General features: G+C 31.8%; 2 protein-coding genes across 27 annotated transcripts in view; both read left to right on the top strand.

The window, feature by feature from the left end:
• The window catches only part of LOC132703145 (DNA-binding protein RFX2), a 37,750-nt gene extending 23,390 nt beyond the window's left edge, over window positions 1–14,360 (top strand). For 3 of the 5 annotated variants that reach the window (XM_060672247.1, XM_060672248.1, XM_060672249.1), the window contains 9 exons: window positions 172–282; window positions 928–1,109; window positions 1,165–1,467; window positions 1,647–1,793; window positions 1,852–2,009; window positions 4,390–4,616; window positions 7,043–7,236; window positions 7,293–7,452; window positions 8,981–14,360. In XM_060672247.1, coding sequence (XP_060528230.1) covers window positions 172–282; window positions 928–1,109; window positions 1,165–1,467; window positions 1,647–1,793; window positions 1,852–2,009; window positions 4,390–4,616; window positions 7,043–7,236; window positions 7,293–7,452; window positions 8,981–9,115 — 1,617 coding nt within the window. In that variant the 3' untranslated portion in view covers window positions 9,116–14,360. The remainder of the gene's footprint in view (window positions 1–171; window positions 283–927; window positions 1,110–1,164; window positions 1,468–1,646; window positions 1,794–1,851; window positions 2,010–4,389; window positions 4,617–7,042; window positions 7,237–7,292; window positions 7,453–8,980) is intronic. The other 2 variants (XM_060672246.1, XM_060672250.1) reach the window with 2 other exon arrangements.
• A 1,805-nt stretch (window positions 14,361–16,165) lies between these two features.
• Window positions 16,166–23,795, top strand: LOC132702940 (cyclic AMP response element-binding protein B). 22 transcript variants are annotated; one of them, XM_060671825.1, is made up of 8 exons: window positions 16,166–16,491; window positions 18,100–18,324; window positions 18,916–19,087; window positions 19,734–19,880; window positions 20,774–20,903; window positions 21,629–21,700; window positions 22,718–22,858; window positions 22,948–23,795. In XM_060671825.1, the coding sequence occupies exons 3-8, from the start codon at window positions 18,935–18,937 to the stop codon at window positions 23,175–23,177; spliced, it is 873 nt and encodes a 290-aa protein (XP_060527808.1). In that variant the 5' UTR covers window positions 16,166–16,491; window positions 18,100–18,324; window positions 18,916–18,934; the 3' UTR covers window positions 23,178–23,795. The 22 variants fall into 22 exon arrangements, with proteins under 22 accessions (XP_060527808.1, XP_060527829.1, XP_060527822.1 ...); XM_060671846.1 differs by lacking the exon at window positions 16,166–16,491 and having other exon boundaries at window positions 17,590–18,324; window positions 22,927–23,063; XM_060671847.1 differs by lacking the exon at window positions 16,166–16,491 and having other exon boundaries at window positions 17,592–18,324; window positions 22,718–22,849; window positions 22,927–23,064.
• Window positions 23,796–23,933: the final 138 nt, after the last annotated feature.

Genomic DNA, 23,933 nt, shown 5'->3' with positions numbered 1-23,933 from the left:
AACAAACTAATATCCCACTTTAGCATAATAAAGAAAATTCAATCGGCATATGTCCAGGTTTTACGGCCAAGAGTATCAGGCCTTCCCTATTGCAACCAAGAAATCAATGAATATTTCTAAAACTGACTTAACATAACTTAATCCCTTTCCTAACTAATCCATGGCGAACAGGAAGGAACTTACGTCACTACCACAGCCGGTCAGTCCCAGGTAGTGGCAGTAGCGAGCAACGAAGAAGTTGGATCTCCACTCGGGCACGCAACTCGTGTGTCCCCCGCGACAGTAAGTCACGCTGTTGCGTTATTTTTGTCCCATCGCCGTTTTTGTTTTATTTATTTTTTTCGTTTGGCACCGCTTATTTTTTTTTCTTGCAATTTTGCTTTGTAGATTATCTATAATGCGTCCGTCCACCAAAGGAGAACCTTACACTTTATATTCGAACGGGTTCTGTAGAGATTCTAGTGGAATTCACGGATGATGCGTCACTTATTGTTTAATAACTTTTTTTTTTTTTAGTGTGCACCTCTTAATACTATATGTTGTCGATTGATCTAGATATTCCAGGTTGTGGGAGCATTTTAATAAACAAGCAAAATACATTCCAAAACCATTACTGGTTCAGATTTTTAAAATGCAAAGCTGATATGCTAAACATAATTGTCGGTTAATAGCATCACACTCAATGTCATAAACAACATACAAAATGTTTTAAAATTGTTTAATAGTTTCTGATAGTTATCCGGATTTTGCTAGAGACCCGCCGCCTAGTCAAAAATTGATTGAATTAATTGCCTAGAAACCCAATAATGCTCATGAGGTTCGCCATTACCTTTGTAGTTTTTATTTTTTGGTTAGACACTGCTCCAATTTATAAAACACGTTACTTATTTACTTGTTTAGTCTTTCTTCCTTAATGTTTATTTAAAGGTTCAATGGCTCCTAGAAAATTATGAAACTGCCGAAGGTGTGTCTTTGCCCAGATCAACTCTGTATGCCCATTACTTGAGACACTGTTCGGAAAATAAACTAGAACCAGTTAACGCGGCTTCTTTTGGAAAGTTGATTAGATCTGTCTTTTTGGGCTTGCGTACAAGACGCTTAGGCACCAGGTGATTAAATTTAATGGGAATGAAAAAAAAAAATTAAACCATGTTATTTTTTTAGGGGCAATTCCAAGTATCATTATTACGGCATTCGCGTAAAACCGGGTTCCTCTTTAATGAACATTGAAGACTCAACCAGCAGAGTCATTTTGACGACCAACAACTCTACGGGAAAAGCACAGGGAACTGTTCGCCCATTTAAACGTAATTCAGACTCTTCGGATACCCAATCCACCAACGGCGCTTTGTCACAACACATTACTTATCTGGGGGATGGAAGCAACTCGATTCCAGCTTTCCCAGATATCCACTTTAATGAGCCTTTGCCAGACGATTGTGGATACGAAGACGTCGATACTTTAAAGTAAATCAATCCTATTAGAAATGTTATTTGAATATATGTAATATTTTCAATATTGTTTTCATCTGGTTCTTATTTGCTGCATAAGTAAGCCCTTAAGATTAAAGTTAACTTTAAAATGAGTGCTTTTAGGAAGGAAATTTAATGCCGAAATTTAGTTTTACTGAATGCCTTTTTTCTAGATCTATATATAGGGAGCATTTAGAAGCATTTTTGGATGCGATACTAGGTTTGGAGTTTAATACGGTTGAATCCTTGTGGAGGGAATTTTGGCGCTCACAATATAATAACAACAGCGACGAATGTGAAGAAGAGAAATACCTCTCAAAGTAAGTATTTTTATCCCAAGCAGCATCTGATGTTTTCTAATGCCGCTTTTGTTGCCAGATCAAAATTGTTTTCTTTGTGTTCGCTTGAGCCAGTTCAACAGTTTATGAAACAGGTCGATTTGGTTTTTTACCAAAATCTCATACAGGTGTTGGTGCCGGATGTACTCAAACCAATACCTGCCACTTTAACACAGTCTATAAGGAATTTTGCCAAAAGTAAGTCTTACGATTTCATAAAGTATATATTACCAATAATATATGTATATAATATATTACTGCAATATACACAGTTAGTAACAAATAGGTCAATTCGTTAACCATATACAGCGTGTTTCCTAATTGACATATTATAATTTGAGCGAATTTGGGTAGCATCCTGATATTGAATCAACATTTGCTTCGATTGATTTAGAATTTATAACACGTAACTCTATCCTGCCCGACAAAACTACTATGGTCCCGGCCGATCATCTTTTTCAGACCGACAACCGTGGTACCCAGCAAACAATCCAATGTTACCCAATGATCATGTTAACGGTTAGTACTACATTGTCAGAAACTTGGAATATGAATTAGTAATAAGCAGCTTCAAATCATTAATATAGACTAGTTTGGTTTGAACATTTATAAAATGACACAAATTTTAGGTGCAAAATTAAAGAAACTTTTAATTAATAACTTGACTGGATTAATACACATATTTGAGTTATCACTACTGTTAAGATGTTAAGTTCAGTCATGCAGGAACGTGACGTTACATTGTAGCATTTTTGATTAACAATATAATATATAAACATAATGTCTCTATGATAATGGAACAACTTTGGTTTTATTAAGCCATGCTAAGTAAGTAGGTGTTCGAAAATTGTAAAATCTAGCAACCCACAGACTAAGAGGAAATAATAACAAAGTGGATATAGTATTAAAAACTGAAATTGAAACTGTTAATGATCCGTGGTAAGCTCTTGAGGTTAAAACTGGTGATGTTAATAGAATAAGTGATTTTAAAATAGGCAAGTAGTAGAACTGAAAGAAAAGGAGCTATTATGGTCATTTCACCTTCTTAGAATATTTGTATTGATAAGTAATTGTGGTGTTAGTAGATGTAGAGGTATTTTTTCATATTTAAACCTATTAAACTAACAATATTAAATTGTATGATGTCAATTTAATAACACTTTGACACTCTTTATGTTATACGAGGGCTGCCTTTAAATTTGGGGATTTTCTTAAACTAGTCTGGCCATCTGGCGACTAACATTTTTATAGGGAAGTTTGACATTTTGAGGTTAGGTTTACTCAGGTTTTGGCGAAAGAGTGTTGTTTGTGTTATTTGTGATAAATTAAAAAAATTGTGACGGTTAAAAATGGAACTTAATCGGGAGCATTTTCGTGCAATAATTTTTTACAGCCTTTTACGTGGACTAACTCAACAATAATGCATTGATGAACTTAATTCTACTTTTGGAGTTAAAGCACCATCTAGGTCTGCTGTTCGTCCAAAATCGGTGATTGTCCAAGAAAACATTGATGCAGTCCGGAAACTGATTTTGCAGGATCGTCATGTAACTTACCATGAGGTTAAAGTATTATTGAGCATTAGTGAACATACAATTGTTTACGTTGGATTCCACACAATTTGACATCAGCTCAAAAAATGCATAGTGTTGATTGGTCGAAGTAAATGCTAAAAAAATACGATCCCGGTGCTTCCAAACACGTCTATGATATCGTGACAGGTGATGATGCATATGAACCTAAAAGTAAGCGGCAGTCGACTGTGTGGGTCTTTCAGAACGATACAAAGCCCACAAAAGTTGTTCGTGCGCGATGAACCTCGAAACAAATGGTAACCTGTTTTTTCGGGAAAACGGGCCACATTGCAACTGTTTCTTTAATTAAGTTAAAAAGTTTACTGAACGTGTTGCATACTATGCTTTTTCTACGACCTTTAGTTTCTGGGTACATTTTCGTAAAACAACACGAATACATTCCGCAGTCCGAATACATTCACTGACATGACCGCCAGAATTGACAAATGTCAAAATTCAAAGCGTGGGAAATATTCCCGAAAACATCCGATTGCTCCCAAATCCGTGCGGTAAAATCCCGGAAATCTCCGAAGTGGCTCTTATTCGTTAGAAAAGAAAACTGACGCTTCCCGCACGCTAGATCGGTGTGTAATTAGGTATTTTACAGACGGGAGTAGAAAAAAACGTTGTTTGATGAGGCATCCACCATATAGTCCTGATTTAGACTTCGTTTAGAATTCATTACGAATAAATTACGTGGGCCACGATTTTTGACACCGGAAGAAGCGATTGATGCGTTTAAAAAGCATGTTTTGGAGATGTCCGAATCGATGTGAGAAAAGTGCTTTGATGATTGGTGTATTGATCATCAGGGTGAATATTTTGAGAAACAGTATCTTATCTTTTTTTAGTAGAACTCCCGAAGTATAAAAGGTAGCCCTCATATTCTCTCACACCGCTCATATTCGACTTAGTCTTTATCTTCTTTCACGAGATAACGTGATAGAAATACTTTTCTTCGCTATTCACTGCTGCTTTTGAGTTTAAATTACACTCTTTTGCAGATTTGGAAAGCTGGCTAACTAGCGCAATGGCCGGTGCCCCAGCACCAATGCTTCAAATTAAGCTGACTGCCGTGTCCGCTTTTAGTTCCAGCCTTCGAAGGTATACTTCCCTAAATCATTTAGCACAAGCGGCGCGTGCCGTTTTGCATAACGGAAATCAAATCGGACAGATGTTGGCCGATCTGAATCGTGTCGATTTTCATAGTGTCAGAGAGCAAGCCTCGTGGGTAAGCCTTTTTTTACTTTGCATTTAAAATGCAAAGTAAAAAGCATATTTTTGTAGGTTCAATTGACGCTTTATTTACACTTTATTGTTTGCTTATTCAAATGACATACCAAAACACCATATTATTAATAATAATAATAATAAGTCCGGACTTGCCTTTAGTGGTGAGATCACAAAAAGTGATTAATATTTTTAACAAAAATAGAAAAGATAAATGGGGATACTATTTTTAAATGACATATTAGTATAAATAAATACCAAACTTCAAACATAAGAACAAGTTGTGTTGGCATTTAACTATTATTTTTGATTGTGATCCAGCGTGGAGATCACTTGTCTTCTGTTGGTGTACGAAATTCAGTCACTTTATGAGGGTAAATGTTCTTCAGGCTTTCAAATTTCAGGTTGTTGATGATTGGTTTTAAGAATTATTACCGCCGGGCATCAGCAAACGTCCTTCTGATTTTTAAGCTCCAAAATGTCAACCCTTAGATTTAATTATCTCATCTTTCCTATCATAACAAATACATATCTTACAGTTTTAGAGGAGCATAGAGGCGAGTCATGTTACTTCTTGGACAGTTTCATCAATCTCTAAACGAGTAATCGTAGCCAATGTAGACGAACTTTTTCTAGTCCCCAAGCGTTAACTGTGTTTCTTATCGATTGGTATAGCCAACGTCGACTGTGGTCTGGTCTGGTCTGGTCTGCACACCTCTCTCTAGAAGGTGTGCATTTTCGTTACTCCCCAGAAGAATCATTGATGCGCTTTGCACGTTTGATTTTTTTATCAGTAAACAGTAATCGCACTTCATTTTATGATAGGTTTTAAGTATAAATAAAATGTAAACCAACAAATATATGCATAGCAAATATAGACATTCACCAAACAAATATTAGTATAAATATGCACACATAAAATAAAAAATATATTTAATTAACACATTTTAAAATTAACATTTAGTATACATATGTACTACAGAGGTGAGTCGTCGATATAGAATTCATCTACTGCATTTAGCTATTAAAAGTGATTTTAGTTTTTTTTTTTAACAGTGGTTATTTAAGTTTTTCATCCTGTAAGCTCTTGTCGATCTTTGCAATTTAAATAATTATAATAAATACATTTATTGCTTTGCCAAACATACATATTATTAAAGGCCTAATAAAACGCAGACATACGAACAAGAAAAAAATTATCAAATAAACATAATTAAATATGTTACGCAGAGTTTATATACATCAATCATTAAACATAGTTTTCAATAAAGAGAGAAGTCGCAAGACAAAGGAGAAAGAGGGGGTAAAGGCAAACAGCAGAGTGATTTTTCGATACAGTTAAATAAAATATTGTTAAATTGAAAAGACTTCAATTATTTATTGTAAGTGCAATACTATAAGACAATGATCTTTTATTAAACATTAATTTTCGATATTGTGGTATTGTCAATATAAATTTTTTTCTTAGATTCAAGTCATAAACATCAGTATGAGAAGTGATTTTCTTAAAAATATATTTGGGAGATTTATACTTAATTTAAAATAAAATGTAGCACGGTGCAACCTAAGCTAACCCCAAACCGCCAAGTATGGTATGGATGTGGTACACCTCATTCCAACGGAGAGTGGTTCGGAATACACATTGTCGCAGAACACCTGTTGAACACTATCGGATAAAAACGAATTTAAAAACACGCACGCACCTTCACTAAACCCGATGTAGTGTAAAATTGAAATAAGCAATTTATGATTGATCATCGTTGATATCGATCAAAACACTCTCACAACTACAATATTTTCTAAACCCCGATTGTTTTGTAGGTAATACATCAAGAATTTTCTTATTTGCCTATCAATTATTTTTTCTAAAACTTTTGAAATAGTGGGAAGGATGGTAATTGACCCCACTTCTGTGGGGTTCTTTACTCTAGGAAGTAGTGTGACCTTTGCATGCTTCGAAGATTTTAGAAAATAAGAGTTCAATATACATTCGTTTATGACATGTGTAATAAAAGGGATGATAAAAAGGCAGATCAAAAAATAGCCAAAGGATGTATTCCCCTATATATACCCTATAATTCAATGAATTATAGGGTAATGGTTGATTAAGAGCAGTACTAGTTAATTTATTCATACAAAAGCCATTTTGGTTTTTTGAGAGGAACTGAAATTTTTTCAAATAATTATTTAAACGCGAGTTGTAACAAAATTTAAAAACTTTACCAAACTGACAATGTAAAGATAGTGGTCTATAATTTTTAGGATTGGTTCTCTCACCGCGAACACGGATTAGGTCTTATTTAAGGTATTTTCAACTGTGTTGCCAAAATATGCTATCGATTTATTGAATCCGATTAAATTTCTATCATTTTTTGTTTGTCCCGCTAAATTGTTGTTTTTTTTATCGGTGTACACAATTTTCAACAGGTTTGTCAGTGTGACAATGAAATCGTCTCTCGCTTCGAAAACGACTTCAAATTGACGCTTCAACAACAGAATTCTTTAGAGCAATGGGCGTCTTGGCTAAAGAATGTTGTCAAAAGCGCGTTGAAGCCGTACGAAGGACGACCGAGCTTTTCAAAAGCCGCTCGGCAATTCCTTTTAAAATGGAGTTTCTACAGGTAAGTAAAAATACTTTCTTTTAAAACTGAGTGAGCAAAAACTTGTCATTTTCCAGTTCCATGGTGATTCGAGATTTGACGCTTAGATCTGCGGCCAGCTTTGGATCATTTCATCTTATCCGTTTATTGTATGATGAATACATGTTTTATTTAATTGAGCATCAAGTTGCGGAAGCGACGGGGGTCGTCCCGATTGCTGTTATACTTGAAGGCATCGTAAGTAATTCATAATATTTTGATTGCTATATATATATATATATATATATATATATATATATATATATATATATATATATATATATATATATATATATATATATATATATATATATATATATATATATATATATGTATATATATATATATATATATAAATTTATTATAAAAAGACATATCAAAAAATAGTCAAAGGATGTATTCCCCTATATATGCCCTATAATTCAATGAATTATAGGGTAATGGTTGATTAAGAGCAGTACTAGTTAATTTATTCATACAAAAGCCATTTTGGTTTTATATATATATATATATATATATATATATATATATATATATATATATATATATATATATATATATATATATATATATATATATATATATGATGACACTATATTCCGGGATATCATCCGTTCGCTCGTTGAACTCCGACTGGAATCCTGCATCCGACTGGAATCCTGCAAATCTTGCATCCGACTGGAATCCTGCAGACGTTTCGCCAAAATCTCACTTGGCATCTTCAATGCTCGCGTTCCGAAAACACTTCGAACACTCGCGAACGCGAGCATTGAAGATGCCAAGTGAGATTTTGGCGAAACGTCTGCAGGATTCCAGTCGGATGCAAGATTTGCAGGATTCCAGTCGGATGCAGGATTCCAGTCGGAGTTCAACGAGCGAACGGATGATATCCCGGAATATAGTGTCATCACATTTTTCCATCCGTGAATCAATACGTGAGAATATATATATATATATATATATATATATATATATATATATATATATATATATATATATATATATATATATATATATATATATATATATATATATATATATATATATATATATTCTATAAAATTCATTTCAGTGGAATATATGTTTTGTTTCACTGAAGCATTGCGAAATGCTTATACGTGACACACCAATAATAAACCAAACCAATAATAATTACAATAATAACAACGAGGCAAAGAATCTGCTTGTTAAATTTATAGTAATATAATATCTACTCATACATGTAAGCAAAAATAAAAATAAAACGAGGATAAAAGCAATAACTCACTAGGCATGTGAATATGGATTGATGGTGGATTTAGGTAAAAAAAACTATGTTTGATAAATATAATTCAAGTCTTATTTGCCTTTGATATTTTAAGTTACTGAGGTCATCAAAAAGTCGTCCGCCCGTCTGAAACATCCATATTTTGACATCTTCTTTAAATTTCGTAAAGATAGTTTATTCTCTTATATGTGCTGGTAGCATGTTATATAACCTAGGTGCGAAATACGTATATGATCGTTGTCCGTGTGTTTTTGTTCTAACTGTGATGATAAGTGTGATTATCATTAAGAACAAGAATTTTTCCTTTTTGGATGTTTTTTAATATACTAAAGCAGTATAACTGACGTATATCGAGAATTTCATTCATGTGTATGTATATATATGTATATGTAAATTTTTTTATTTGAAAATTTGCGTTGAAAAGTTTGCATGCGATAACAAATTGATATATTTTATCAGAAACAAGACATCATGCAGAACAGCCTAAGCATCTACGGCAACAATGAAATTTGCAATGGATCCTCTGTTCCGAGTGGCAAGATGGGTTGTGTTAGTCCGACAGAAATGATGTCAAAACGTCAGAAAATCAGTTAGCCTGGTAATATTCAGTTATTCGTTGTAGTTTGAATTCTGGTCCATCAATTTGACTGAGTTTTTCTCTTTTTAGTTGTTATTACTTCTTTATTTTGTTGTTATTTAAAGTTTTATTTAATTGTAAAATGTAAATATTAATTTAATAAATATTGGGTTGTTTGACACAAAGAACTGAATTTAGTGTACCATTTTAAGCAGATATGTTTTTCATTTCTCAAATTTGTAGATGTTAATTTGTACAGGGTGGATTTTGCCTGAATGAATTTATAGAAAGCAAAGATTCTTGTCAGTGTCTAATTAATGTTAATATATTATGGTTATGCCACGCGTTGGTCATATTTTTGTTATTTTTTTATGGTGACCAAAGACGCTGTTTGTAATAAAAAATATTGATGTGGCAGGTAAAACATCGAATGTAATTATCAAAAACTTAATTGGAATTTTTCATTGTCACAAGAAATATTTTTAATCACTGATTAAATCTGTCGTAAGGCTTCAGTTAGCAAATTCTACTTATGTCACGCGTTTTGTTGTTCAGTAAGCACATTATTTTTTCTACTAAAATTGAGGTCTAGGATTAAATTTTTATCTCCAAAAGAATTTTAACATGAACCCTTATAAGGATGTAAAATTATGGATTAGGTTGAAAGCATCAAGCATAAACAAAGACAAGAAGAGACAGTCGTACGTTGGTGGCATACTTCATACAAAATGCGGCCGATCCAAAATAGAACTTTAAATTAAAGCATTGTGCCATTTCATTAATATACGTATTTGCGAGGTTTGTTAAACCGACTTTTTCTTTTGTTGACATATATTTAACAGACTCAGTAATATTTATAAATTTTTAAACTTTAATTTTAAATTTTGTTCCCTCATTTGAAATTTAACGTAACGATTAGTATATTTGTTAGTAAATTTTATTCTATAATACAATTTTTATAAAGATGTGTTGTTCTCTAACATAAACTGTAGAACAGTTTTCGGAGACATATTAAGATCACCAAATTGTTTAAACAAGATTTGTTAAGGAAACTGTATATTGCACATTTTTTATATATGGTCACTAGCCTTATGTATTTCACATCAAAAAAATGTTTTTAAAATTTCTTGCTAATTTTTGCCATCATCTGCGCAACCGAGATTGCTCTTTTTGGCCTTGTTATTGTTGTTAAAGTTGCAGTGGAACGAAAGATATCACTTGTTTACTAAATCAGAAATAGATTCAAAATTTTACGTTTCCGGAAAAAAAATATATTTTCCTATAAGAATACTAGAAGAATACTAGTTTTAAGAGCTGCATGATTAGATCATACTAAATTACTCAATGCCTTTCCTTAATTATAAGCAGCACCTTCAAAGTATTTGATAAAACAATCTTTTATAGAGGAATAGAGGAAATGGCATAAAAAATGCAGAAAATGTATATGCTATACGAAAAAGTTATAGTACGTAAAGTTAAAAGGGTTTTTTCACTAATGAAAAAAAAAGTGCCAAAAATCCCTGTCCACGTAACATGCAGGTAATTTGGAATACCAACCAATTTGCAATATTCCAAAATAGCTCCACGTGTTTTTATGACACAAAAAAATAACCAAAAATTTAATAAGACAGAAAATGGAATAGATTATTTACAGTAGTCGCACACATGTGTTCCGGCGTCTTATTAAACACACTCACAGTGCACCCATATTGCATATTCTCAAAATTTTCAATTACAAAAAAAAACATATAGTCTCCTGATCTTCTGGCTGTTTGTCTAAATCGAATTCCGGAGCAAATTCTCCTGAGGAATTTGAAATATTTAAGCTTGCGTTACACTCATTATCTGTTTCTAAGTCTTCTGATTTTTGCTTTCTGACCTCGTTTTGTTTTTTCGGCATTTTTAATAGTCCGATTCAAAGTTAAGTTAAATCTCACTCTGTGGTGGTTTTTTTCTTGTTGCCTCCTCAAGTTATCTTTTGTATGGAGAACTAGAGACAATTGTTGATTATGTTGTTTTTGGACCTCTATTAGAGTTTCGCTTCTTCGGTAATTGCACTGGTGAAATATCAAAAGGAGTTACAAGCAAACCAGAGCCACATACTATTGTATTGTTGGAACATTCCAGCCAGCCAGCTGAATTCGAATTAAATGGGTTTGAAATGTTATTTCTCACAGCTAGTTAATCTTCTTATATCGATTTGAGTTAAACCTTATAATTTGGCCTCCATTTGAAGGGCATATTCCACCAAAAGAGATTGAAAGTCTTTATTAAAAACAGGTTTTCGCACAATATGCTTATGAACAAGCTGTTCAGTTGGTATAATGTGATTCTTGGTACCTTAAAGTTTATCTATGCCTTAAGGTAACCCATTTTTTCTGCCTTTTTCTGGATTCCACTTCTGTTTGTTTTTGAGAGTATTTTTGGGTGGCAAAGCACGAAAATTTAAAACTAAATATAATTTGGAATATTTGCATCATTTATAAGATACCAAATTAGCAACATGAAGGCGCGCCATAAGCCGTTAAAAAAATGAATGCTTTAACTTATCGAAAAAATATAACCTTTTACGTACCTGAGGACTCAACTAACGTTAATTTAAGAATAAAAATCGGTGGTCCACTAAAAAAGTTTTAATCACTCTGCAATTAATTTTTAACATGTGTAGCCCCTCTACAATCAATCAACTACATACAAGCTAATTAACCTCATTTCCTCTAATCCATTGTTAAAATTATTACACGACAATTGTTTTTGTATCATATCCTAGAATTTTGAAATTACGGTACAGGGTAATCATTTACATGCGAGATACCCTGTTGCCTTCCTTTTTTAACATTTCGCGCTTATGATTAGCTCTTCAAATGAAGTTCTAGCAGGTAGACAAATATTGACCTATCTCGGGAACGCCTTTTCCCACCATATTAACTTTGGCGTCACTGAATTTTTTCGTCTCCTTCAACTGCACTGATTGGTTGTTAAAGTTGAGTAGCGACAAATAACACACAACAATAAAACTAATGATAAAAGCCGTATCTTTTCATTAACTTACTATATTTATTAAAAATTATTCAAACTGCTAAACTAACTCACAGCTCTGTCCAAATGTGGGAAATAATTCTAAAACTACAAAGGTAATCTAGGTTGCCTTATTAGTTTTGTAAATTTGTCCAAAATTTATTTCTGAATACCGAAACTTTAAACTATTCATTCAGCTCAGTAACGAAAATCATAGGAATATATTTTTCATTTCATTATGACGTGATGATTTTCTAACATTATAGTAAAATTGTAAATTTGACAATTGCTAGAGCCAGTGAACAATTATTTGAAGTTATTAATATCCTTGTAGCTTTAACATAAATTAAATTGCTTTTAAAATTTTACCGGTTTTGTTCCTGGAATTTAGACAGTGGGTTTATTATTTAATACAAAGCATTTCGATTAAATATCTCAAACATATGGACAAAGAAAACTCCTTTAAATGACACTGGTATGAGTGTCTCTGATAAGGCGGGTTTTCGAAATCATTATTTACTTCGGAAGAGTTATGAAAAGAAAATCCAGTTAATTTGAATAGTCTTATTTTACATTTACCGTAACGCTTAAACAAAAAAAATTTATTTTATTATTCTGTAATCTAAATCGCCATAAATCAGTGTTGAAAAGTTAAATTAAACCAATATTTTTTTATATTTGGTTAATAAACTTCAACACAAGCTTAGTGAACAAAAAAATTGTTTTTAAGGATTAGTGTTTTTATTTAAACATTTGTTGTTGTTTAAAATTTATTGTTGTGATGAATTATTAGATGAAACATTCAATCTTTTATTAAGTAACGTTTAAGAACGTAAATCTACTTGAAAATTAAAGAAAAAAAACATTTGTAAGATATGTTTACCACTCACAACATTAAATTTTAATTTCTATGTTAAATTTAAAAAATACTAATTGTAAATTTTTGCTCAAAAGTATAATCCATCCATTACAAAAGTGTTAAAAATGGAAACAGTTTACCAGGGTATATAAATATTCCTCTAAACAGTACAAGTAAATGTAAAAAAACTGCATTTGATATAATTAACGTTGGTTTTAGTATAAATCTTTTTTTATGTAAGGTTAAAAGCCTCAGCACATTATTTTTTGTTGTTTTCGAACTCAATTTGTAGAAATGAAATAATTTAAGGCTTATACTTGATGTACATAATTGCGTAAATATTTTGAGAAATCGTTGTCTTAACCAGATCTGTTTGGTTTTTTCAAATATATTTTTATGATCCATTTATTTCAAACGCTCCGATACGTAAAATTGTCGGACACTGTCACTACGGTAAAAAATCAATTCTTATTTAAGAAATGTGTTAGGTAACCAATTGTTTATCATAGCTTCACCTTAGGACCAGGATAAAAGTTATCTAGATAAAATAATAGTAACGTTGAAAACCAAAAACTAAAGCTTTAATAATGACTGTCAGAGATAGACCAAGTTGCTATGATTTTACAAAATATTGCGTAAACTGCTTCTATGGTGAAGTTACGAGAAACAATTGACAATAATAATAAATGTGTGCCGTTATCTTTTGGTGTACATAAGATATACAGTTTGATAAAGGAAACTATTTTACAAATACTAAATACTAAAATGTATATGATGTGCTTATATTTCATGTGATTTGCTCTAGCATATAAAGTGCACTGTTCATAAAATAAGTTGATTTGGATTAATGTAACTAGCAGATGGATCTGTGTATTTTTGTAGATGTCAAATTGCATAAAATTAAAAAAAAATACCAATAAGGCTTCTTTGTCCTTTATTTTTTGTATTACATTGTGACAGGAAATTTATATCATTCAACCGGATATTTATGTTTATTTATTTTGCAATACATAGTTGCAAATAAAAAGTACTCTAGTCTTGTTAATTTTGTGTTATTTAAGTCAAATCTATCATACCTACTAAAAATAACTTTCTATAAATATATATCTTAAACAAGTTTACCCTTTGTTGCTACTGTATTTTTATATAAAATTTAAAACCAAATTTATATGCCGGCTCGATGTTTTAATACATAAGAAATAAAAGAACAATTCTACAGGCTGTCCCACAATACAAGGTTACTTTTTTATTGTAACACATATTTCAATACCTTCCAGATTTCAATTTAACAATTTAACAAACCTCTTAATATCAAATCAAGACCTATCAGTAACTTTGTATTATGTTTTTTGGATCAACCTATTTTGATAACTGGATATAGTTTTTCGAATTACAAAGCAGGAACCGTTATAACGAGTAATTAATTCAATAAATTATATCATGTCAGTTTAACAACCCCCTGCATTGCAATTTTCGAAGGACTACTTTTGTTACTCTATCGCGGGTAAATTATGGGTATAGAGTATTATAGGTATGTATAGAGTAGCCCACAATTTCGCGTCTCGTCCCGTTGGTCGGTAAATTTCAGAAGCCAATAAAATTGTGAATTTCGGTCATATGTGTAAATGTCTGACTAGATTGCATATTTTCGAATACCACACAAGTAGTGGAGGGTCATCAAAATGACGTTATATATGACATCCGCAGGAAGTGAAATTCACCTAATGTCTCAGACGAATGATGTCATTTAAGTGGCGCCTTTTTTATATCAACTTAAAGTCAGATTTTGCTCATTACTGCCGAAAAATATGACCATTTTTAAATTGGTTATTCTTTTTGAAGTAGCGAATATCGAAAGTAAATCACACAGAAGCTGCGGCTTAAATTACATAGAACGTCTTTTACTGTTGTTGAAAATGGAGAATTATAGGTAAATTAAAAAATTTATTAATTGGCACTGTAATCTCAATAAAGAAATGAACATATTCTAATTAAAAAAAAAACATCGGTAAACAAAACCACAGGCATATCCAAGATTTTCTTAAATTTATGTCAACACATCTAAAAGATTTTGTATCATTTAACAAAGAATTAAATATAACCATGAAACAAACAGGGGCAGTGTTACCAAGTAATTAGATGTATAGAGGGAAAATATATTCTCCTAGGTTGATCCCTCCCACAATTGGCAAGCAAATTTTAAAATCTTTACCCGACCATCGCATCACAACAAAACCATTTTTAGATCATTTTTTTTTATCTTAATAATACGTTTTTTTGTCTTCAATTTGTGTTTGTGTTTCTCAGACCACTAACGAGAAGTGACCATTTATTGAGAGATTGAGGCATTATATCTCCGTAACGCAGAAAATTATGGGAAAGTAGCAAAAACGGCTGACCAAACTCATAACTTTCCTTTGTAGAAAGGTTAACAGACGAATTCTTTGATATAGATGGCGATTTCTATCGAAGCGCTGAGTGCAAAGGTACTGGAAAAGGACGAAACTGTTCCGTTAGGATTTATTTTAAAAAATTCATAATTCATTCCATTCAAATGTATTTTGAATATAAGATATTAAACATGTTAGATTGTTCTTAGAATTTGACACAGAGCCAGCCCTATATCATCTGTTCTGTGTTGGCACAAATGAGCAGGACGACGTAGAAATCTTTGCAAACAAAATTGTTAAAAGATAAAGAAAAAAAAAATAATTCGATAAACCGATTTATAATATTTTACGACAAGATTTAAATTATTTTTACGACTATAATTTGTTCAGTTCTGATTTTCGATCTGTTATTAAAAATTTTTTCATTAAATTAAAGTTCAGAAAATCATTATTTTCTGTTTAAAATGAACTTTTTTTTGTAGAAAAAGGCCTATTTGAGAAATTTGGGTAATAATTTCGATAATCATTAAAACAAGTTGCTTAAAAATCACAAAGTCAAATTGAAAAAACTGGCAGAAAAATAGTTTTATGTAATGCAAATTAACTAATTTTATAATCGTATCTTATTTAGAATTAAAAATTAAGATAACTTGTATAAAATTGTATATTATGAAAAGTTATAGTTTTCGAAATATTGATACAAATAAACTTCTTGGTTTTATGCTCCATTTAGTTGAATACACTATGTAAGGTCAATGATTTTGGTTCTTATTCCATCCTGGGAAATTATTTGTTTGTCATTACGAAAGACCCCTGTGATATCAGTATAGGTAACTATAAAACTCAAGTTGCCGATCTATATGGAGGGCTTGTCATATTTGATTGCCACAATTTTGAGAAATTATAAAGGAAATTGCGTGAAACAGGAACATATGAATGTAGTCCCCATATTTACGTAGTGGATATTTGTCGCTAATATTTAAAAATGAATAAGGAAATAAAAAAATGTATTTAAATAGATAGATAGATCTTTCCTTATTCTTAGGTGTAAAATAACTTACTTCACCTGTTAAAAGCCGAAAACTTGACTGGTTGTATTGGTGCCAATCCCTTCAAAGCACCTAGGGTAAGTACAAAATTAATATAAACACTGAAATTCTGTATTATTTTATATGAGTTAAAACAGGTTCAGTACCAAATTTTGATTTAAAAAAAAATCCACATATGGGCCCTAATTAAGTGGGGACAGTATTTCTTATTGTTATTTTGGAGAAATTATTACTTGCACATAAATAACTTCCATCTTTGTCTAAATACATTCCCGTTGTTACCCAAAATCCTACAAAATAGTAATAATAATAAAACAATAATATCATAACCCGAATACATAATCCACAGAAAATAAATTTATAGGTTATATTTATTTAAAAAATTCTAAACAACCGAATCCAACAAAGCCATATCGCAGAATAAGCTAATTTTATTAAAACTACTTTTCAGTAAACCTTCACAATACAATTTAGCAATTGCACAGCACACTTAATTTTATGCCGGTTTTTTATAGCTAATTTCCATGGTTATATATAGCTATCTAACAGATAATTTTGATTATTCACTGTATACATTTTTTTTTATTTTAAAACACTACTGTAGCACATCTGATTAATTATTGGTTAAATTTGGGAAAAAAAACCTGGAGTTACTGCTTTTACTGTGTACATTACTATGACATCTACATATTTAGATTTCCCTACACATACATTTTTAAAGAATTTTGTTATTCAAAATTCATATTTCAGTTGGTATATTTACATGGTTTTTAACATAACTTGGGTCTGGTGGTTCTAGTGCCACTTAATGAAATTTATCAATGGAAGAATGATCAATTTTTGCGAAAGGAAAACATAAATTTATAATACTAAGCATAAAAATTTTCCGAACCTATATATTGTGAAATGTCAATACTACAAAGGGTAACTTGTGATGGGTCTATTCACCGCCAAAACTACATTTTTTAGTTTAAAAAAAACATGTTTTCGTTCGCCTTGTAGGTAATTAGAAACTTACATACATATATAGTATTTCCGAATAGATTTAAAATTAAATTACTTAATGTTTTTATTATAAACTTCATTCAAAATGAATATGAATCAGAATTAACATTCTTATTTTCAACCGATTTAAATATTTATGCCGGCGGCGGTCTTTTCGAACTTGATGAGTCAGGATGACGTAAGCGTGAAGTCAACTGACGTAAGTTGGGTCGCCTTATTTTTAGACTACGTCACGTGGAAAGGCAAATGTGTGACCTTTCCTTTTCGCTACAGCTCTTTTACATGCATTACTGCCTTGTTTGAATTTACGGTTACGATATTACATTTGCAATTACGACACCCCCAAAGACAAATGTTTCATTTTATATTCCTGTTATGCCGAAAATCGCATAAACAAATGATGATGTGCGCTCAAGAATAGTAAATGGCTTTCAAAAAAAGTCTAAAAATGAATTCATCAGTGTAGCTTGTTTCTTTATTCTTTAATATTTAAGGCGTCAGGGGTAAAATTACTGCTGAATAGAAACTTAGCGTGGTTAACTAAAAAGGTTATGAACTTGAAAATGCACTTGCTAATAATAAAGAAACAAAATGTGTCGGGGATCCTGTTTTGCGGTTCGTAATTATACTTAACAAATATAAAACGGAAAATATAAATTAATTTACTCCTTTGTTTAAAGAGAAATGTTTACTAGCGCATGAGCCGTTTAAAATCGTTGCCGAATGGTTCCACCCAACTTAAATTCAATGGCCGTAAGTATCGCGCCAGCGGCCGCCATTGCTATGACGCGCACTTGTGTTTCTCATCCAGTGACGACCGCCCAGAAATTTTGACGTGGCTACTACGTATAGCCTGTTTACCCACTCCGATTGCAGCAAACTTGGTGACGAGGAATACGTAAGTGGTAAGTGCCCAGCTGAAGAATAACACACCGACATAGCCTCTACAACCCTCTGCTTTTTCGGGAAATATTTTTGTACAGTGTCGGTAATAAGTTTTAAAAATGTTTGCAACGTGTTTTGCGACTTTACTTCAAAAGGTAGCGAAATATGGCGTCATATTGGTGAATAGGTTTTAAATTTAGACTTCTCTAACCCATTTGAAATGATGGTTTGCCGCAAAAATACAAATGGTAAACATTACAATTAAACGGAAATTACGTATTTACTGGTTTTCGTGTTGTGTTCTTGCAGAATGTGGTCAGGTCGTGTGTATGCAAACTTGTGATATTTACTGGCAAACTAAATTCCCACCTTAAATTTGCGTTTATTTTGCGCAACGCATTGTAAACATTTGCGTCATCAAGTATACATTTTTAGATATTCGCTAACCATTCATTTTGTCATTGTTTTGAGCTGCCGCTTTTTCAAATCCAATTTAGATTTCATAATGGAATATAATATAGTAGGTATATAAAACGATATTGTGACCTTGCCGCAATAAAAATAAACTGATGTACTTTTACCAGCAATTAATTGTAAACTTTACCCTCCAGGTAACCCGGGTCTTGGACCATGGAGACGATAGAGGAAAATGGATCTGTTGATCCCTTAGCGACGTCACCAGAAAGTCCAATAGCATCATCGGTAGGAAATACTAATATTCAGTCTCACCTGGTGACTGCTACTAACATAGTTCAGCTAACAATTCCGCAAGGGCAAGCACAGGTAGGGGTTCATTATAAACCCCTCTTGTGTGAAGTTTGTTAATTGGCTGGTTATTTCCTTTTGTAACGATTATTTTTGCCTTTGTGGGATGTACACACTTGTGACTCCCGCAATATTTTTTAGGTATACAAAGTGGAACATTTTTAATATTTTAACTTTATAAGCTGACTTGGAAGTGCATATTCTGATGATGCTTTGATGTCATAGATAGGAGAGCTCTTCCAGAACAGAGAGAAACAATTTACATAATGAGCAATAGTTTTTATGATCTGAGAGTTTCCTTTCTAGAATAACAGTAAATAACAATTTTAGGATAGGGGCTAAAGTAAAAATAAGCTTTTTTTGTAATAATTCGTTTTGATTGTTGTTTGGCCTGTATTTAAAATGGACATATCTTCCACGATTAACCTGTGATATTTGAGGTGCTATTTTGCTCTTTAATAATAGTGAAAGTGCTGTATTTAAATACTACTTCCGTTAAATCCAAAGTCATTAAAATGGACCCAATTTTGTTTTTTTTGTGTGTGTTTTTACACTTGAAAACTACTAGAGCATCCTTAAAATATTTTATGGCTAGTTGTAGATAATATGCTTCATCAGTTGAATCGGTAAATCATATCAGTAAGATTTTGATTTTTTTTTTAAGGTGCAAAGTGTTATTCAACCAAATCAGCAATCAGTAATACAAACAGCAGCAAATTTGCAGCCCATGCTTAGCAAAGGAAACGTCATACTAGTCAGCAAACCAAATTCTGTTATTCAGACGACACAGGGGAGTCTTCAGGCGTTAAGGGTGAGAATTTGGGTTGTGTTATATGCTAGATATAAAATAATTTTTGAGCAAATAGTGAATTCAGACCTTTGGCAAATAACAAAATGAACAAGTTGAGACTGATAATAATGACGGGTAATAAACAATAGCAATGCAGGTTTACAGCAGGTGGACAAATCAGTCATTTTTTAAGGTCTAGTTTTTCATTTTTTATTGTTTATTAAACATTATTTTCCAACCAAACCAAACAAAACTGGGTGATCGCAAATTAAAAATGGAACATAATATTATATGCCCTCGATTAAGCTAAAACTTCATATAAATTAGAACACATCTTCTCCTTTTACATACAGGGTGTAAAGGTAACTGATACCCTTGTTGCAAAATTTTGGAAATCTCTATAGATAATTAAATAAAATTTGGAATAGATACTACACTTGTTATCTTTTATTGTTAAACTATTAATTTTTGTATGTATTTTGTATGTAAAATTTGTATTCAACCTTATTAATACAAATAAAGATTCAAAGTTTCTTTTTAAAAAGTAATTAATTCCCACATTAAGTTTTTTTTTCACCAAACTGTATCTCAGAAGAAAAAATTTGGCATATTAAATTTGCTCTAAATAGGGTGGGCATATTAAGTTTTTTCCTTCTTGATATTACTCAATAAAATCTATAAAGTATATAAAAAACCGGACTTAAAAAAAGCATAAACCTCATGGGTCTTGTTTGAAGTTTAAAATTTTTCTTAAAAACCATTAAGCTATTTTCGTTTTCTCCCAAAAATACAAGGAAAGTCAAAATTTGGCTGCTTAATCCTGCCAATTATGCCAATTGTTTTTTCGGCGGCACTCTAGTCACTGTGTTTTGGATTAAGAGACTTTGACTTTTCTAATGCTAAACTTTTTTTAGGTAGTGGAAGCTGCTGGTAGCGACGACAGTTTTTCTGAAGACGAATCTCCCAAAAAGAGGCGCGATCTGCTAACAAGGAGACCGTCATATAGGAAAATACTTAACGATCTTGGAGGGGGTGAGATAGCTGGTATGTTTTTTATTGCATGTTGCTGGGGACTTTTCTCTCTAATTTTATAAAATTTCTAAAAACAAATTTTTATTTTAGTTCAGTTTTTGTTTGAAAACAGATTTACATTTTTGCATTTATAGTAGTGTGTCACACTATGAAATTCAAAGGTTTGTTTTATTTTTTGTATATTTTCTTTCAATGCATCATACAGCTGCAGCCAGTTTGTGAAAGTATTAATTTAAGTAGAGTTGCATTTTCCCTTGTGAATTTAGTGCATGATTAACTATATTTTTTAAAATGGAGTAAACATATAATTTGCTCATGTTTCTAATGTGTAAGGGTAACAAAATTTAACAAAATTATATGTTTACATCATTTAAACCCATTGTTTTTGTTCATTCACATTTTGTATTTTAGCAAAAATATTTTAATTATATAAAATATGCATGATGGGCTATTAACATGGTGTCAGCATTATCAGAAAAATGTCAAATATGTACTTTGTTAATGTGCATGTCAAATACATAAATATTTTTCTGTATAATGCTTTGATCCGTGCTTTTTATCACGGTCTTAAAACTATTTACTGTGGTTGGTATGGGATCATCTTTTGTAGTATAATTCTTGCTGAAAACAATAAAAAAACAATGGGCTGGTTTCAAAAATTTCATTTATTATTTTGGTAAAGATCGGACATTTATGTAATTGTAATTTTTTTAAAAGTATCTTTACGATGTTCGCAGAACCCAAGGTCGAGCAGACATCGTCGGAGGCGGATAGTGAGTTGTCCTCACACTCAATCCCATACCACACAGGTCAGTTTTAGCATCAATTCGTTGAGCTTATGTTAGCCCAAAATGTATATTTAAGGCTTGTGAGGTATGCTTCAAGAAGAAGTGCATTTGTTTTCAATTTTTATCTGTCTAAATATCACGCACTTACACATTCAAATCACAAGATTTTGAGCTGTTATTTGTAGCATATTTCTGCTATTTTATTAGTAGATACGTATATAGATTGTTTTTATATAAATGATTATTAAATTTTTACTTCATTATTTATAGATTTTATCAGTTTATAAAATCAAATTCATAAAATAGAAACATTGGTGAATATTGGCCTTTCCAGTTCATATCGAGCTTAGATTATATACTCTTAGGAAGATAAGTAAGGCCTAACCACTGGGGCTGTTTTCCTGTAACATAAATACAAAATGCGAGGATATACACAATTTATCAGATTTGAGTATATAAACTTTAACCAAGCTACACAAGACTCACAAACATTAAAAACTTCGGAAAAAAAGTTTTAAAAATTTCTAAGAACTATCCTGGAGTTGTGAAAACAAATAAGATAAGTAGGATGATGCTCTTTGTTATGCATGTTTCTAGAAATATATAAATATTGGTATTGGCATAATCTGACATTTCAGTCAATTACTGCTGAAAAGTTTGGTTAGAGCTTGTTTCATTTAATGATGAGTCTTTAAGCATCTCACTACGCTAAGTAGCTACGACATATATTTATCTAAAATTGAGAGAGGTCTGACAATGACCTTAAAATTTATTAATAGCTGAAAAATAAGATTTTTTTGTCAGTACATTTCTTATACATCTAAAAAAATTTACTCGTTTTTAGCTTGTTGAATTTTCAGTTTTTTGTGTCTAGATAATTCGAGGGATAAATAAAAAAAAATGGAATGATAATCACAATAATCAGATCAAGCTTTTTTGTGTTTTAACAACTGGTGGTTTTCGTAGGTACTGTTGATTGTTTTGCAGTGTTCATTGGAAGTATTGAAGTACTCAATCTACATTCTTTTTTGTTTGCAGTTTTACCCGCTACCGCAATTCAGATATCCAGCGGTGAAGGTGGACAGGGTATACATACCTTAACGATGACAAATTCGACAGCAGGTGGAGCTATTGTACAATACTCTCCTGGTCAAGAATTTTTTGTACCTGGTAATTTAAGTAAATTGAATTTTTACTTATTTTTTTTTACTATTTATTTGAAAAAGATGATTAACTCTCTCCTGAAGATTAAATGATAATATTTTCAGTTGTTGCACAAACTGGCAACCTTAACGCATCAGTGGGGGAAGACCAAGCACGCAAACGGGAAATGCGGTTGTTGAAAAATAGGGAGGCCGCGCGAGAGTGTAGGCGGAAGAAAAAAGAGTACATAAAGTGCCTAGAAAATCGAGTGGCAGTGCTTGAAAACCAAAATAAAGCCTTAATTGATGAACTAAAATCGCTCAAAGAACTTTATTGTCAGCATAAAACCGAATGAGGTTGGTTTATTGTTATCGAATTGGTGAAGGAATTGCGCCGAGGGATTATACTTGTCTTATAGATTAACAGTGAAATGAATTTATTTTTGTGACGAATCTTGGGGTAGACGCTTTAAAGCAGATGGTAATCTTGTGGAGGGCAGTATATTGCAGAATTTGTTGGACAAAGAATGAAATTTGCACTAGTTGAGGAGCTTGCAGGGATATCTTATAAGGAGACATCAATTTTCTATGTTTTAAAGTTGGCGCTCAAACGCAAATTCTGTAACATAGCACCTTTAGTAATGCATCCTTGAATTTGCTCAGTTTAATTGAACATGTGGTTACTTTTTGTGTTCAAACTTTTTTGGTGTGATGCTTTGTCAAGAACTTTGCAAAAATTCTATTTTTTCTTCAAGAATTAGGACAAGTGCCCTTTTAATTTCTTATTTACACATCCTAAAGACGTCTAAATAAATAACTACATTATTGTCAGTTCCATTATTGACACTTTGTAACCCGGAATAACAGCATAAACAACATAAACAGATATTGTAGTGTAATTAATTTTTTGTTCTGCACGGAAAAGTGACAAAAAATGCGTAAGTTAAGGTATATAAAATTATTTTTTCACTGACAAGACCGACATTTCATCTACCCAAAAAATTGTGAACCCAATTTGTCCCTTGCCTTGGTGTTATTCTGGTTTTCCATTTGTGTTAAAAGAAATAAAGCCCTAAAAGAAGGCAAATCTAGTATCTGCTGCAGATATAATT

The sequence above is a fragment of the Cylas formicarius genome, unplaced genomic scaffold, assembly GCF_029955315.1.
Source record: "Cylas formicarius isolate icCylForm1 unplaced genomic scaffold, icCylForm1.1 PGA_scaffold_6__28_contigs__length_40554024, whole genome shotgun sequence".
NCBI lineage: Eukaryota > Metazoa > Arthropoda > Insecta > Coleoptera > Brentidae > Cylas > Cylas formicarius.
This window is presented reverse-complemented; position numbering and strand designations above follow the sequence as displayed.